Source organism: Zootoca vivipara, chromosome 6, assembly GCF_963506605.1.
Source record: "Zootoca vivipara chromosome 6, rZooViv1.1, whole genome shotgun sequence".
Lineage (NCBI taxonomy): Eukaryota > Metazoa > Chordata > Lepidosauria > Squamata > Lacertidae > Zootoca > Zootoca vivipara.
Window position 1 is genome coordinate 21,759,544 of NC_083281.1, and position 17,694 is coordinate 21,777,237.

Below are 17,694 nucleotides of genomic sequence, written 5' to 3' on the forward strand. Positions count from 1 at the left end.
CTTGCAAAATATATTATTTGGAACCTTGCAAGGAAAAAAGTAAGGGACCCAGGTGGCGCTGTGGGTTAAACCACAGAGTCTAGGGCTTGCTGATCAGAAGGTCGGCGGTTCGAATCCCTGCAACGGGGTGAGCTCCCGTTGCTCGGTCCCAGCTCCTGCCCACCTACCGGTAGCAGTTCGAAAGCACATCAAAGTGCAAGTAGATAAATAGGGACCACTCCGGCGAGAAGGTAAATGGCGTTTCCGTGCGCTGCTCTGGTTCGCCAGAAGCAGCTTTGTCATGCTGGCCACATGACCCGGAAGCTGTCTGCGGACAAACGCCGGCTCCCTTGGCCTATACAGCGAGATGAGCGCTGCAACTTCAGAGTCGGACACGACTGGACCTGATGGTCAGGGGCCCCTTTACCTTCAAGGAAAAAAGTAGCTTCAGGAGGAGTTAGTTGGGAAATGCCATGCAGATGTCTGTGCATGAAATGACTTTCTCTTCCCCCCTCCCCCAGTGCAGATTTCAACCACAGGAAAGGCACTGCTGCTCCAGTTAGCTGCGGCAATCGAAGATACCTCTCCGCTCCATGCCTTTCTCACCGCACCTTCCCATTTTCTTAATTTGGAGTCCCACAAAATAGGGGGCATCCTATACATGGAAAAATATGGTATATAAAACCATACATCATGCAGATAGCCAATGCATGTTTCCTTGTGCAAAAGGTGGCCAGCTGGCTTCTTGTGGTGTGAAAATGTGTACTGTATGGAATCTGATCAGACAAAAGCATCAAGTCAGGTCTGACTTTCCTGTACTGCTCAGTATTACAAAAGTACTGATCCAAACTAACCCTTTTATCATGAGGTTAGGGTTAGAAATAAGTTGTTCTCATAAGTGAATAATAGAATATATCACTTTGATGTTATTTTGAATATAAAGTAAGTAGGACATTTTCTAAATAAATGAAACATGTTGTTTCAAAACAATATCATTTCATAATAGTGAAACATTTATTTTATTAACATCCCAGATGACAAAACATGAAAAAATAAGAAATTTAGTCTGTGATTAAATCGAAATAGGATTACAAACTGTCTCCCATGCTAGGGCTTGGATCAAGAATATTATCAGGGGGTGAAGAGCCTGCCTCAGCTACGCAGTTCCCTGGGCACTGTTTCGATTCACCCACCTTTGGCAACCTTTGTATGTCATGGAAAGAAGAGAGGGCCAGCCTATTACTTTAGGGAAATAACTGTGAAATGTCTGGTTATTTTTATCATTGTCTCCATGAAAACCTAAAACTCATTGGTTTTCCTAAGCAAGAGATACCCAACATAGTGCCCTCCATATGTTTTTGGACTATAACTCCCATCAATCCAGCCAACATAAGACAATAGTATACTGGGGATAATGAGAATTATAGTCCAAAACATCTGGAGAGTATCACATTGGTTAACCCTGTTGCTGTACTTTTAGCCACAAGTCAGGCCCAAGTCTCATTAGCTCTCTCCATCTCTCTTTTGGTCTTTGAAGAAAGCAGGGGAGGGTCATAGTACAATCTATCAAAAAAATAATAATCCTACAATATTTAACAATGTTAAAACTTTTTCCTATACAAGAGTAGGAAAGGCATACAAGTAGCAGATCAAAGATGGAGACATATATAATATTGAAAAAAAAGTTGCATAGGTTTTTCACCCATGATAGGATTTCAGTCTTTTTCCTGGCTTCTACCAAAGCAAATGTTGGATAAGCTCTCAGTTTTTTTTATCCTATCCTGTGATTGAGGCAGTCTAGATAATATTTCTTTCTTGTTCATGTGTGTCTTGAAGCATTGTCCAATCAGCACCATATACAGCTGGATTTTGCTGCAAACCTATAGCCCAATTTCCTTCAGCATTCAACAATGGGAAATATATATATACATTTGAACTGAAGACATTGAGAATGCTTCCAAATCAGCTGCGCTATAAATAGGTATCTCTTAAACCCCAATTTCAGATGGGAAAGTAGGAGCAGGTAGAAGTTCTAAATGAATTAATCCTATAAGCTTCTCAGTTGTGCACCATTTGGTGAATATCACTGATGTGTTCTTTACATCTTGGAACAAATTTTCCTAGAAAAAGGGAGGGAAGCATCTCTTTCCAACAAGACCAAGAATGGAAAAGTGACTAGGAAGATGTCAAGTGAAGATAAAAGTTGGTACTTGTCAGAATATTTTGTTTACCCTCCTGCCAAAACCAGATCTTTCACAAAGCAGAATCAAAAAGTTCTTCTCAGCCCTCTTACTGTAAACCTGATACAAGTGTAAATATCCTGGAGACAGGAGAATATAGAATCCTTCCACCCCTGCCCACAATTCTCCTCAGCAGGATGAAGTGAGGGAGAATATTCAGGATTCAAAAAGGTCTGTTTATACTATGTGCCTGGAAAGTGAATGCAAAGCAAAGTCCTTTTCTATCACGGTTTCTCTGGCTTCTCCAGCTGCAGATCAATCACTTTCACGTTCCCTATGTCCTGGTAGGTGGCCTGCAGCCCCCGTGAAATGTCCTCGTACATGGAACAGTCATCCAGATTCAGTCCCTAGGAAGGGGAAAATCAAAGATAAGTCTGTAAGCATCAATACTGATATAAAATGACAAAAACAATGATCATGACAAACTTAGGTGCATTCGTTTCAAAGGGTCTGCTCTAACTTGATACAACCCTTTGGCTGCAACCCTAAACAAGTTTATAACGAAGTAAATCCCACTTAGTAGGATATTGGGATTGAACTGAAGGGGAGCACTCTTCTTTTTCCACAGGCCTCACCACAGGAAAGGGCAGAGTGGGTCTGGTGTTTTTAGGATAATGGCAAAACATACTTTCACAGTAATGTGATGTACTCATCTTGAGCAACAGGAAAATGTACATAAGCATATAAAATAAAATACATAAAAATAACAAATATTTAAGCTTCTGACTACTTTCCTTCCTACTGGAATTTAAGCGTTCTCATTTTTTAATTCACTGATCTTTGGCAGGGATCCTCACTCCTAAATCCGTAGGCAGTGCCTATACTTTGGAACTTCCTGCCTATTGAGATCAAACGCATGACTTCACTGTACTCTTTCCAGTATCTGCTAAAAACATTTCTGTTAAGACAAGTCGGCCCAGAAGCTTAGAACTTTGAGGTGATTTAAATCTGTTTTAGCATTTTAACTTTTGTATGCTTAAAAGTAGGTTTCCTCAAACTCGGCCCTCCAGATGTTTTGAGACTACAATTCCCATCATCCCTGACCACTGGTCCTCCTAGCTAGGGATCATGGGAATTGTAGGCCAAAAACATCTGGAGGGCTGAGTTTGAGGAAGCCTGCTTTAAAGTCAGGTTGTAATTTCCCCCCCTTGATTTCACTGTTTTATCTCTTTGTAAACCGCTTTGAGGTTTTTTTTTTTGTTTTTACAATCAAGTGATGTATAAATTTTATGAAATAAAATGTATATATATATACGGTATATATATTATGCATGAATAGGTTTCTTTGTCCGGTGTTAGATTATGCTGCTGCAGAATACTGGCCGGGCTTTCTATTTCCAGTATCATGAATACCCCATGGTGTCCGTCTCCTTCAGCTTTGGGATTTTCCCACATCTGCTGCACAGAAGCATGGGCATAGCCAGAATTTTTATTAACATTTATATTTCATGGGGGGGGGGCAGCTGCCCTTCCCTTTTCCACACCCATGCACAAAAGTCTCCCGGAATTACCTCATATATGTTCTCCTCTTCATAAGCCTTCTTCTTGGCTTGTAAAAGGCGCTCATTTTCCCATCTCTTCTGCAAACAAAGAGAAGCAAAACACTATGGAAACAAGTGTGGTACATCAGGGAAGGCATAATTGGGCCCTGCCAAAGCCTGGAGCCCAGTCGTGAGCCCAATGCCATTCTCGAGCTGCTCCTCAGTGATGCTGTCTGTTCATCTGCCCTCTAAGTGTGCAAACATAAGAATGAGATAATGGAGACATATCCTCTATGTATGTGCTTTTTCTCTGAGTGGCTGGGCTTCCTGGGCTCCACCAAATTGGACATGGCACTGCTGAGGATCTTTGCTTAGCTGCATCAGTTTTTGGTGCATTTTGCATGCTTTTAGGCCACAAACTCAGGCGTGGCTTGCCAGTTCCTGCTCCAGGTGGATCACGTTTGGTCAAAACTCTCCACTATGACCTGTCCATCTTGGGTGACCCTGCATGGCATAGCTCATAGCTTCTCCCAGTTATTCAAACCCCTTCACCACGACAAGGCAGTGATCCATGAAGGAGAGGCCACACACATACCACACATTTAAAGCACCCTTCTGTCACTTTAACAGCCATGGCTTCTCTCAAAGACTCCTGGGAACTGTAATTAAGGGTGCCAATAGTTGTTAGGAGACCCCTCACAGAGCTGCAATTCCCAACACTGTTAACAATCTACAGTTCCCAGGATTCTTTGAGGGAAGCCATGACTGTTAAAATGGTACAATAATGGCTTTATTTTTATTTTATTTTTAAGTATGTTGTGGATTTAACCTTAAACCAGTTTAACTGTCCTTCCCCCATTCAGAGTTTGGATTCTTTGAGGAAGCGAGAGGTGAGTTATAGTGAGTTGCTGATTACCACTTCTTGCTAAATGACAATTACCAGTATTGAGAGGCTCATAATCTTGGTAGCCAGTTACTGCTTAGATTTCATAGGTTCTCAATACATTGGTCACAGTTAATGGTAACTAACGAGTTGATCACAGAAGAGCATAACAATTAAATCAATTTTCGTTTAAGGGCCACTTCATACAAACAAAAAATGGTCCTCAGCTGATCAGCGCATGATAAAACTGAACACGCATTACGACATTCTGTCTGGCCATATGGAAAAGTACTTGCATGAGCTCTCTGTCATGCATGATTGGGGTGTACGGGTGAAAACCTACATCCTGCAGAGCTGTGTGTGACAGAGGAATCAACAGGCCACTTCACCAAATGCCCAGTTGTGGTTCACACTGCATTTATAGATGGACAATTCTAGCTTATGTGAATTAGTCTTCAGTTAGCTGTGTAGCTATAACAGGAGGTCTCAGATAAGTACCAGGGACCAGGGCATGATCTAAAGGTGCATGACACAGTCATCTTGTTCTTGTCAGTGCCTGGATGGGAACCTATCTGAGACCCCTCTGTGTGCTTCATTAAGTTTCATGACAGTGGAGAAGTGGGATATCGATGTGATAAACACGTCACACAAGCCTTTTACTAAAGGAACACAGCAAACAGCATTTTGTATTTCAGAGCCATCCAATTATTATTCTCAGACAATACCCTTGATACTTTGCTATAACTGACCCATGTGATTCCAGTGAAGTGCTATTTGGAGGAAACTCTTGTATTAGGCTATTATCTAGATGCTGTGCCTGTTGCTGGTGTACATGCTGATAAAAGGACAGTTTGCCTCTTTGGGGTAACAATCTACTCTTTAAAAATAGGGGGGGAAAGCAGAACAAGATCTGGTGACTGGAAACTGTAGGCTGACAGATTCATTATGCACCATGCTCTCTCTGTGTCTGCACATGCCTACAAAGACTAGGCAGAGGGAAATAACAGCTCACCCTGAAGAGCAAAAAAAGACCAGGACCAATGGCACAGATGAGTAGCAGGAAACCCTCAGCTGTGATGATCTTATTTTTGACGCCTTCCGTCATATTCAGGAAAGAGGCTGGTCGAGGCCCTAGAAGACAGCAAGCAGGAGAGTGTTTGATCCAGAAACCCCACAGCATCCCTAACTATTTTATCACTCTCTTGCAATCCCAGGTAAAACTACAAGTATGCAAAGAAAAATATGCACCCCAGGGATTATTGTATTAAGTGCTTTTGTTTGTATTGATTTACAAATGGCAACGGAAGCCTCCAAGGTGGCACCCCTGCGGGCACCCTGCCTGCCCTGTCACCTCTGCCACTGGCAGAGAAGCTACATCAACAGTGGCACTGATTTTGGGCAGGAAATCACCATGAAATTGGCACCGATGGATGCAGCGCTGCTTCTCCACCAATGGCTCTGTTTGTACATTACAGTGCCAAACCAACTTCCTGGATTTCTCCTTAAGATAATTTGTTTTCGTGGGTGCTTCTGTGCCCCTTCACACACTCTGCAAAAAACTTTCCCTCATTTTGAAGCTTCAGGTTAAATGTTGTGTTGTGCTGACAATACGTCATTTCACAGGCCAGCAGCAATTTCAGAAAGGAAATGAAAGTTCTGATTGGCAAAACAAGGTCGTGGAGCATATTTACAAAAACCCTGATCGAGATGCTGTCTGGCAGGAGTATGAATTCTGGTCTGGCTTATAACTCACTGGGCATCTAGGAACAATGCTAGTGGTAACACCTAGTTTACTTCTCAATGAAACCCACGTACAAAGTTGTTGTAATGATAAAATGTTGGCGGGGCTCCTTGGAAGAAGACAGGAAGATAAACAATATCAATATTCTCATAACCCAGAACTCACCTGTATCGGTCCCTATTCCCTCTTAGCTTCTACCTGGCACTCTAGCTACACTCCCATCTCTCTGGAAGAACCATTAACTTTAAGAATTCAATGCAGGAGCCCTGTATAGATATTACCAGCCTGGCTTAGGCCCCTAGAAAATCCGCAGTCTGAAAAACTAAGCTGCTTCACTATAACCCATGAGTGCAGCTACTCAGAGCACACCCACTGAAATTAATGGGGATGACTAACTTAGGTCCATTAATTTCATTGAGACTATTCTGTGTAGAACTTCGTTAAATACAACCCCACGTTCTTTTCCTTCTACATCTGGCACCAGGTATTTATTTAACCAAGTGGTAACTTTGCAAGTGGTTAACTTGTATTCCCCCTGCCAAGTGATGAGGAAAATCTGAACACACCTAAGCAGAAATCTGGGGAAGCAGGGAAATAATCATATTGTCTTCACCATTTGGCAGGCTACAGCAGAGAGAGAGTGGAAGAGAAAAAATGCACCTCTCTGAATTCTACAATGTCGTTTTCCAGCCAAGCAATGTTTTAAAAATGCATCTACTAAGATAACGTGTGCATAAAAATGCTTGTATAATGACAAAGATGCAGTATACGCCAGAAAATGACTTTGCAAAAATGGAAAAACTGCACATAAAATGTGCATATTGGAAGAAAAATGCACCAAAACACTGGTGAAATTCATGAGGCCTTTTTCTAAAATGTGGAAATGTGGAGGGCAGAACTTAAAGACTAGAAAAAATAAGAAACTGAAACTTATATTGGCCTATGCCTAGTGTTGAGATGTTATCAAGTGTCACCTGCCAGCAGCTGTTTCATCAGAAGGTGGAAGAGAAGAAACTCACTCCATCAACACAGCTGAGAGACTGGCATTTCTTGGTTTCTCCTCTCTTTGAGGTTTTCCACCACAGCAGGAACTAAGAACTCCCGTCTTGAGTGCTATTTTCCTCCTGTTGCCTCATCCATTTGTCTTTTGTGTCATATCTAAATTATAACCCTGAGGGTAGGAGCTGTCTTGCTTTTATTGCTCTGGGAGTCTTTTTCATCCAAATGTGTGCACACATTAAACACCCAACATGGAAAATGACCACTTGGTAAAATGATGATCAGCATTTAACCTGCCATCACTTACAGGGGAAAGGGGGATGACTCCCTAACATTGTAGCAACCACAATTTTGCCCCACAGGGTTGTTTGCTGGATCTAGACCACTGGTCTTCAACTGGTGGGTTGAGACTAGATCAGAGATGGACTGTGGCAGCAACACCATACAAATACATGGCAATAAATAAATAAATAAATAAATAAGAAATGGGTCCCCAAATGTCTGTTTGACTGAAAGGTTACAGGTAGGTAGCCGTGTTGCTCTGAGTTGAAGCAAAATAAAAAAAAATTCCTTCAGTAGCACCTTAAAGACCAACTAAGTTATTATTTTGGTATGAGCTTTCGTGTTCATGCACACTTCGTCAGATACACTGAAACAGAATCAACCAGACCCTTATGTATATTCAGAGGGTGGGGGGTGGGTGGGTGGGTGGGAATGGGTGATGGGCTGATAGGAGTGGTGAACCTGTTGATGGCTGTTAACGACTGCTGATGACTGCAATTGGTCCTGCGGGGGGGGGGGGAAGCAAGGGCTGAGGCACAAAATAAAGCTAGATCATGCATAATGAGATAAGAATCCGATGACTGAAAGGTGGGCTGTGAAGTCTGCTGCTCTACCAGGGTTTCCAAAACTTGGGTCTCCAGGTGCTGTTGAGCTACAACTCCCATCATCCTTAGCTAGCAGGACCAGCGGTCAGGGATGATGGGAACTGTAGTCCAAAAACAGCCGGAGACCCAAGTTTGGGGAACTCCGCTGTAGACAATGGGAAACAGCTGTAGCTCAGTGACAAGGCATCTGCATCCCTGGCGTTTCCATATAGGACTGAGAAAGACTCCCTGCCTAAAACTCTGCAGCTGACTCTGGCAGTTTGCCAGCACCACCGTCCTCCTCCTCTTCCTCTTGAACCTGATTATGTCTTTCATGACTGTCTGATTTAAGCTTCTGATATTTTCCAAATGGTGATTTGAAGGAAGGTGGTCAGGAAATGGCCAAAGAACAATATACAGTGGTACCTCGGGTTAAGAACTTAATTCATTCTGGAGGTCTGTTCTTAACCTGAAACTGTTCTTAACCTGAGGTGCCACTTTAGCTAAAGGGGCCTCCCGCTGCTGCCGCCGCCGCCACACAATTTCTGTTCTCATCCTGAAGAAAAGTTCATAACTCGCAATTTCTGTTCTCATCCTGAAGCAAAGTTCATAACTCGAAGTACTATTATTTCTGGGTTAGCGGAGTCTGTAACCTGAAGTGTCTGTAACCTGTAACCTGAGGTACCACTGTAATGACTATTAATACAAGATCAGAGTTGAAACCTCTTTTGGGGGGGGAGGGGGGAAAGGGATATGCCAAGAAACTTCTCGTATCTGATACGTTCTAGCAAACATTTGAATTCATCATCTCCTAACCACCCCCCTTCCCTCCAACTCTCCCAAATCTGGGTGCTGAAGGATTTTTAAAGGACAGCATTAAGACTGAACACAGCAAATTATAGTTTTCACTACTTCCTCAGACTCTTATCAGCAAGACTTAAAATTTTCATTTTTAAAAAGACCACCCCACTAGTACTAATAATACCAATACTAATAATTTATGTATACCCCACCTTTTTCCCTTGTGGGACTCAAGGTGGCTCTCAAAGAAATATCTCTCAACCCAAGGCTGCAATCTTACATAATTCAGAGGAAGCTCATTGAACACAGTGGTCCTTATGCCCAAGTCGCTATTCACAGGTTTCAATAGTCAGATTTGTTTTATTTATATAGTTTCCATAATCCTATTATTTCACCATGGAGCTCTGAGTTGAGTATGCAGGGGGCTGTCTCTCATTTTATCCTCACACCTACAAGTTAGGTTACGCTGAAAAGACAGAAACTTGCCAAAAGAAGTTATCACCCAGCAAGGTATTGAAACCCCAGTCCAAGTCTTGCATCCTCAATGGTTTTCCAAGTGTCAGGATTCAGAATCAGATATAAAACAACATTTCAAGGCATGGGCGTACCGAGCGCGGGGCAGGAGAGGGCAGCTGGCCCCCTAGAAGCAGGGCCGGTGCACGAGAGCGGCGCTGCCAGCGGGGCTGGTGGGCAGAGGCGGAGCACAGCCCGGCGGAGCGCGAGTTCAGCCTTCCCGCCCACCGCGCTGCGCCCTCCCTCCAGCTCCCCGTCGCGCCCTCTGGCAAGGCCAAGCACGGTGGGGAACCAGAGAGCGCGACGGGAAGCTGGAGGGCGCGGCGGGCGGGAATGCCGAATTCGCGCTCCGCTGGGCTGTGCTTCTCCGCCGCCTGCCTCTGGAGACTCCCCCGCTGCTGCTGATCCTGCTGCTGCACCAAAAATAACCTGCGGGTGCAAACCTAAGCGGGGCGGGGCCAAGGCATGGGAGGGAAGGGAGGAAGCGCGCATGGCGGGGTGGGGGAGGAGCCAGAGTGCGATGCCTGCTGGGCGAGGGGGCCGCCGGCGGCAGCAGCAGGAGCTGCTGAGTTCAATGGGACTTGCTCCCAGGGAACAGCGCACAAGAGGGCAAGCTTCTTAGCGCCCGCTCTGCCAAGCGGCACTAATGTGGTGGTCTTTTAAGGTGCCCCGCATGCTCAGAAGCACTCTCCTTTCCCCCCCCTCCTCTGAATGCAGGATCCCGCTGCCGCCGATCCTGCTGCTGAACTGCGCCAATGTTGAAAACTAAACATTTCAAGGCCAATGTTGAAAATTAAACATAAAACAACAGTGAACACCCTGATATATTTCTGATTTTCAGATTGTATTTATTTCAGATCTATAATGAGATTATTATTTTTTGCAAAGTAGCTCCTAGAAAAGTTTTAGAGTGTAGTCATCTTATATTCTCTTCTGATATGCATTGGCCAATTACAAATTATTTTTCCTAAGGCAATTTTTTAAACAAACAAACAAACAAACAAACCCCAAACTAACAGGTAAATGTAACTTCTGAAGCAGCCTATACAGCCTTCCCTCAGCTTGCCTGCTGATCCCGAGACAGCTTGCATGTGTGTGTGTGTGTGTGTGTGTGTGTGTGTGTGTGTGTGTGTTACTGGTAGGTAGCCGTGTTGGTCTGACGTAGCCGAAACAAAATACCAGTAAAAAAATTCATTCCAGTAGCACCTTAGAGACCAACTAAGTTTGTCATTGGTATGAGCTTTTGTGTGCATGCACACTTCTGTGTGTAGAAATCCCATTGGCACCAATGGGCACTTTCCCCCTAAGTCTAATTGTTGCCCATTTTTGGTGGTGGTGGGGAGTGATTTTAGTTAAGATCACAGAATTCAGGGAGGAAAGAGTTACCTCTTCTTTCTCCAACTGCAGTTCCAATGAGAATTGCACCCCCCCCCCCAAGGCATGGCAATAAGCATTGTATGTGGGGGATTCTCTCACTAAATACTAAGCCTAATTGCCACACAAGGGAAGGTGTGTGGGTATTTTTGGTCATGATGAAGTGCGCCATGACTTACCCACCCCGGCTTTACAGATACCACCCCAACCCTATGGAGGCACAAGGTTCATACTCACTCCGGACCCAGAGGAATGTGCCACAAGACTGGCGGCGGCCGACCGATGGAGCAGAAACACAGCAATAGTACATGGCTGTGTCTTCCCTTTGGACTGAATGGAAGCGGAGCGTTGACAACCCTTGAGAAATGTCTTCCGTGATCTTCAGGCCGTCAGTCTCATTGACAGCAAAGTTTTCACTGCAGTTGGAGGAGCTACTCTTTTTCCAAATGACTTTGGCCCCACTGGGGGCCTTGAACCTGCACTCTAGAGTGGCAGAAGACCCTTCGGTGGTTATGTAAGAGGGGCGTCCAGGCTCCACCGTCATGGACACATAGCCCAATGGTGTAGGCAGGGGGACACTTTTAGGGCGTTCTTTCTCAGTTGTAGGAGACAGAGTGGAATCTGTTGTTCCGGAGCTGCTGGCATTTAATGTGTCTGATGGTGAAATGGACTTGCCAACTGTGGTCTGGTTCCCACAAGCGTAACCTGGAGAAGGGAGAAGAGAGAACTTTTGATGTCTACAAGCTGTAGAAGGAGCCATATTCTCTTTCTTTTTATGTGGAAGTCTCCTTTTGTTTTATTTAGGGCAGTGGTTTTCCTCTCTCCCTCCTATGAAATATTTTAGAAGTTTTAAAGGCCTGGGATATTTATCTTTTTTGGACTGATCTTTTCAGAAATTACTAAAATGACTGGACAGCAGTCATTAGTCCTGTTAAACATGTTTGAGAATAATGGGGATTGTCACTTAAAACCTCTTCTTCCAGCTGCCCAGCCAGCTGTTGCTCATTATTCGAAGGACCTCCTAGAGGATGCCATGTTAGCTAACTGGTAAAGGTAAGGTAAAGGTAAAGGACCCCTGGACGGTTAGGTCCAGTCAAAGGTGACTATGGGGTTGTGGCGCTCATCTTGCTTTCAGGCTGAGAGAGCCGCCGTTTGTCCACAGACAGCTTTCTGAGTCATGTGGCCAGCATGACTAAACCACTTCTGACGCAACGGAACACTGTGATGGAAACCAAAGCACACGGAAACACTGTTTACCTTCCTGCCGCAGCGGTAAATATTAATATACTTGCACTGGCATGCTTTCGAATTGCTAAGTTGGCAGGAGCTTGGACAGAGCAACGGGAGCTCACCCCATCATGTGGATTTGAACCACCAACCTTCTGATCAGCAAACCCAAAAGGCTCACTTATAAGACGGTTTGGCCAGATGCTTTGGTGGAAAAATTAATTTAAAAATCTATGTTTGGCTAAAGCAGGGGTAGGCAACCTAAGGCCCATGGGCCACAAGCGGCCCACGGGGGTCATTTAACCAGCCCACAAGCCGCCCCCAAACTGAGCTGCCCGCTTGGCGAGTCCCTGCGCGCTGCACTAAACCGGCACAGCACGGCGTGGGGACTCGCTTCTGCAGCGCCAGAAATCACATCTGTGCAGATGCAGATGTCAGAAATTGTGGGCGGACACACTCAATCTGGCCCATGGAGGGATCTCCGCTGGAGTGAACTGGCCCAGGCGAGGTAAACCTTGCCGACCCCTGGGCTAAAGGAATGAAATTTGAAGATCCATTTGAGTCAGATTGACACTGTTTTGTTTCTTATACAAGCAAAGATGGACTACAAAGACACTGAGGTCCAGCGCTGAGGGCCTTCTGGTGGTTCCCTCACTGCGAGAAGCCAAGTTACAGGGAACCAGGCAGAGGGCCTTCTCGGTAGTGGCACCTGCCCTGTGGAACTCCCTCCCACCAGATGTCAAAAAGAAAAACAACTACCAGACTTTTAGAAGACACCTTAAGTCAGCCCTGCTTAGGGAAGCTTTTAATGTTTGATGGACTACTGTATTTTAATATTTTGTTGGAAGCTGAGATGGGCGGGGTATAAATTGTTTGTTTGTTTGTTGTTGTTTTGTTATATCTCTGCAGCATACAAAACTTTATGCTTGCTTTGAACATTGTGGGCTTGAATTTTAGTACTTCTTAGTGGGTTGTACTGACCAGTTAATGTTTTTGTTTTGTTTTGTTTATTTTACTTTAGACTCCCCTTGTCTCTATGAGATGAGGAATGGATTGTTCTGTACAGTACTGTTATAGTGTTAATAATAAGAAAAAGAAAAATAACTGCTAAGGGCTGGTTTCAGTGTATCTGAAGAAGTGTGCACGCACACAAAAGCTTATACCCAGAACAAACTTAGTTGGTCTCTAAGGTGCTACTGGACTTTTATTTTTTATTATATATATATATTTCGACTGCATCAGATCAACACGGCTATGCTACCTACCTGATGGTAAGAGCTATCATTGAATCATTATGAGTTTGTATAGAATTTGCTAATTTTTGCCTTATTTATACGGGATTACATTTTTTATTGTAAAGTTTGCTAATTTTTAATTATTATTTCTTCATCATCATTGCCATCATTAGCTGATTTGAGCTCAGCATTGCTACCAGAAAAGCAGAATACACATATTAATGCAAACTTTAATTTAATGGTGGTTACATGAAGGACATCATGTAAAATCTATTATAATTTTAGCAGATCAGACTTTTGCCCGGATGTCATGGAAAAGCTTGTCACTGACAGGAAAATCCCCCCTGCGTTTTTACAGAAGCCTAGATATTTGGCAGGTGACCATTTTCCTGATGTGACGTGGTCACCTGCTGAATTTCTGTATGGCATCCAAGCTACTGGGTTTGTTAAGAACAAAAATGGGGGGGGGGACGGCACTCAACCACCCACCCCCATTTTGAATTGCTGTTCCAGTAACAAGCTGTGTAATTTTCTCTCCCCTGTTCCTTCCCTTTCACTGAACCACATCTCCACTTCACGATGCCACCCCCTCCCCAGCCATCTCTCAAGGGTACCATGCTGGTTTTAGTTCCCTTTTCCTGCCCCTGTTGACAGGAAACAGAAGATAAGTTTTTATTTTATTTTCAAAAAGGGAACTTTGCAGGTAAGTGGGCCTTGTAGGGTGGGGTGGAACCTTATATGACAGGCTCTTCCTCTCCTGGGGATCATTCTAAAATAGGCTGTGATTACCGGGAAGGAAGTGGGAGGTGGGGCTTGAAGTCCCATGTAGCATGGAATAGGAGAGGGCAAAAATGGTGTCTTCTTAAAATCAGGATCTTTGGGTCTGGCAGAGTCCGACAAAAATGGGCAGGAGGTTTGTAAGACAGGTTAGCATACAAAAAGCTGCTAGCCCACAAAAAGGAGTTAGGAACCGGGGGCGTCTTAGCCATAGAGGCTACTGGTGCAAGGTGCCACGGTGGCAAGTTCTGGAGGGCGCCTCTGCCATGCTGCGCTATGCCCGGAGCCTCCTCCCTGCCGGAGGAGCCGCCTCAAGCCCCGCTGGCAGTGCCGTCCTCGCCCGCCTCTTCTTGGGCTACAGGCACCGTTGCGGGGAAGCTGGCCGTGAACCTCCCGTCGGCGTGGCAGCCAGGGCTCCCTGGACAGCAGCGCCGCGCAGCCACTTCGCCCGAGCAGGCAGAGGCGGACCACAGCTGGGAGCATTCCCCCCCCCCGTCGGACTACCCCCTCCGGCTGCCCACCTGCAAGAAGCAGAAGGTGTGCCATGGCGGTGGGGGGGGGAGCGAGGTGGGCTGCAGAGGGACACAAGGGAGAGGTGCTGCCCGCCCGGAGGGAAAAGTGGGGGGTGCGGGGGCGCCTGAGGGATCCCTGCACCATGGCGCCAGATAACCTTAAGACACCCCTGTTAGGAACAGACACATACCCTCCAACATTTCCCTGATGAAAATAGGGATGTCCTAAGGAAAAGCGGGGCATTCCAGGATCAAGTCAGAAAATGGGTACGGCTTCTGGAAATCCAGGAATACCCCTGGAAAAGAGGAACAGTTGGAGGGTCTGTATACATTGAAAGCACTATTGTACCACAGGCATGGCTCCTCACAATGAATTCCGGGAGCTGGAGTTTGTTAAGGGTGCTGAGAGTCCTCTCACAGAGCTACAGTTCTGAGAATTGTAGATCTGGGAGGGGAATAGCACCCTTATCTCATGACAGCTCCCAGAATTCTTTGGGAGAAGCCATGACTGTTTAAAGTGGCATCGCAGTGCTGTCCATGTCTGGTGTGAATGGGGGTCAGACCATTGGTCTATTTAGCTCAGTTTTGTCTCACACCAGGTGTGGGGAACCTTTGGCTATTGGCTGTACTGGGTGGGGCTGATGGGCATTGAGATTCAGTAACATCTGGAAGACTCCAGGCTTCTGGTTTACAATTCTCCAGGATTTCAGATGGGCTCTCTCTCTTGGACAGCTTGGGTTAGACAGGGAGAAGGCTGTCTACAGCTACCAACCTAGCTGGCTATGCCTCGCCTCCACTGTTGACTGCAGTATGCTTTGGAATACCCCTTTTTGGAAACTGTAGGAAAGGGAGAGTAATGTTTGGCACAGGTCTCACTTGTAGGCTTCTCAAGGGCATCTGGTTGGTGATTCTCAGAACAGGATGCTAGCAGACACACTACTGGCGTGACCCAGCCGGCTCTTCTTACCCACTTACTTAGGAGCAAGCTCAATTGAACTTAATAGGGCTTACCGATGAGTAGGCATGCATAAGATTGGAAGTTATTCATGTCCCCACCCCATCTACTTTAATTTGAGCCCACTTGACCCCAATGGTGGTACAGGACAACTGAACAATGGATCCTTTTATTGATGGAAAAAAAAACTATAAGTGACATTGGTGAATATACCAAAAGTCAGTCAATCAAAAGCGTTTCAAAACAAAGAACCACCATCCTATTCTATGAATAAGGGCCCCTCTATCCAAAGAAAACATGGTGGGTTATATTTTAAGGTTGTCAGCTGACTAAAACATATTTTGCTGGTTGTTCATATTTAATATTTTCTTAAATTATTTTTTTAATTAAAATATATTTAAAAATGGTCCAGTAGCACCTTAGAGACCAACTAAGTTTGTTCTGGGTATACGCTTTCGTGTGCATGCAGACCCAGAACAAACTTAGTTAGGTTCTAAGGTGCTGCTGGACAATTTTATTTTTATTTATTGTACTGTGTCAGACCAACACGGCTACCTACCTAAATTTTTAATCTTTAAATTTATTTTTAAATTTACAGCCTCTCTACTAAAATTGGCCTCTGATGAAGCTTTGCTCTACAACCTTTGGCATCATCAGGTTCAAGGCAGGGCCTTTTCAGTAGTGGTTCCCCATTTGAGGAGTGACCTCTCTGTGAGGTACATTTCTCTCCCTCATTATTAACATTTGAGACGGATTTTAAAATTCAATCTGCACTTTAAGGCAAACCTACCTAATTCACACTTTCAGAAACAATATGTAAACCGAAACAGCCAGCCTTCAAAAGTCACACCTCTCCGAATGTTGCAGTGCAGCTCTGCAGCTAAGCAATGTGTACAAAAATGCATGCAAAGGTGCATAAAAATGCGCATATTACTGAAAATAACATGTAAAGTGCATAATATTTGTGAAAATAGCTTTGCAAAACATGTGTATACGAGGCAAAATTGCCTACAAAAATACGTACACTAGGAGAAATTTGCACTAAAACACTGATGGACTTTCATGAGGTCTGGTGAATTTTCATGTAGAGAACTGAACTGAAGACAGGAAAAATGAGAAACAAAACTGCCCACCTCTGCTTCTGAGTAAAACATGCAGAAGGAGGCACCGTCTAATCTTCCAGCCTACAGATACCTTTAGTGCCCCTGACCTCTGCTTTGAACAGCAAGCTGGCACAAATGAATCAGGTGATTTTCCTGCACCCCTGGCGAGGAGGAAAAAATTCACCTGCTGCATATCAGAGTGCTACCAAAGCCCTGTACTATTGACCTCCCTATGCCAACCCAGTTCCAAAGATCTCCAAACCTGCTAAGAACCACCAGCCCAAAAGGTCTCCAGTGAGTGCTTACCTGTATAGAGACCCAGCAGAACCACGAAATACAGCTGATTTGGACCACCTTTCATCCTGCTATTTTTATCACTTCCTCGGAGCCACTTGTTCTTAGCCACGGCGGTCCTAGACCTGCATGCAACTTGCGGCTGAGTCTGACGGACTTGCTGTTGTTTTTGCTCACAGGCTTATTCCCCACCCCCACCCTCTTTTCAGCAGACACCAGGAGATGTGGCTGGTTGCTTCCTAGCTCCACCCAACTCAACTTATGAGCCCCCCCCCCCGCTTTTATTTTCTGGCTGTGCACTGAAGCTTCAGTTTTCACTAGAAATGTATTTTTAATTAGGAGGGTGTAGCAGCGTGTCTTGTGATTCTGCGGAGAGCAGAGGCGGCAATTTATTGGTGCCCCTCTTCTTCTGTAAGGGCATCAGAACACAAGAACAAATCTAACTGGGGTTGGTTAGCCTTTGCATTGGAGGGGATGTAACGAAAAAGAAATGTATTGGCACATGTGGGGGTCATGTAAATATGTGCATAAATCTTGGGAAGAGGCGATGAGGGACATTTATGAAACGATAGGTGTACCAGTGCCTTTATACCACAGGTTGTGCCTTTTATCAACTTTTGATATGTCAAATACAGACTGCTTATAATTTTTCTGTTGGTAGCTGCTCGAAGGAGCCCCCAAATTTTATTTTAAATACAGTATTCTGTTTAATAA

At 44.7% G+C, this 17,694-nt stretch overlaps 1 protein-coding gene across 1 annotated transcript; it reads right to left on the bottom strand.

Moving 5' to 3' along the window:
- Positions 1–1,017: 1,017 nt before the first annotated feature.
- Positions 1,018–17,135, bottom strand: CD79A (CD79a molecule). The gene is made up of 5 exons (XM_035117591.2): positions 16,993–17,135; positions 11,115–11,582; positions 5,596–5,714; positions 3,731–3,799; positions 1,018–2,566 (listed from the first exon to the last, which is right to left on the bottom strand). Exons 1-5 carry the CDS (start codon positions 17,045–17,047, stop codon positions 2,444–2,446), a joined length of 834 nt encoding a protein of 277 aa, XP_034973482.2. The 5' UTR covers positions 17,048–17,135; the 3' UTR covers positions 1,018–2,443.
- Positions 17,136–17,694: the final 559 nt, after the last annotated feature.

Coding starts and splice junctions, on each gene's coding strand:
- CD79A (XM_035117591.2), bottom strand. CDS start 17,047: ATGAAAGGTGGTCCAAATCAGCTGTATTTCGTGGTTCTGCTGGGTCTC. Junction 11,583..16,992: donor TCTGCTGGGTCTCTATACAG/GTAAGCACTCAC, acceptor TCCCTTCTCCAG/GTTACGCTTGTGGGAACCAG. Junction 5,715..11,114: donor CACATTCCTCTGGGTCCGGA/GTGAGTATGAAC, acceptor GCTGTCTTCTAG/GGCCTCGACCAGCCTCTTTC.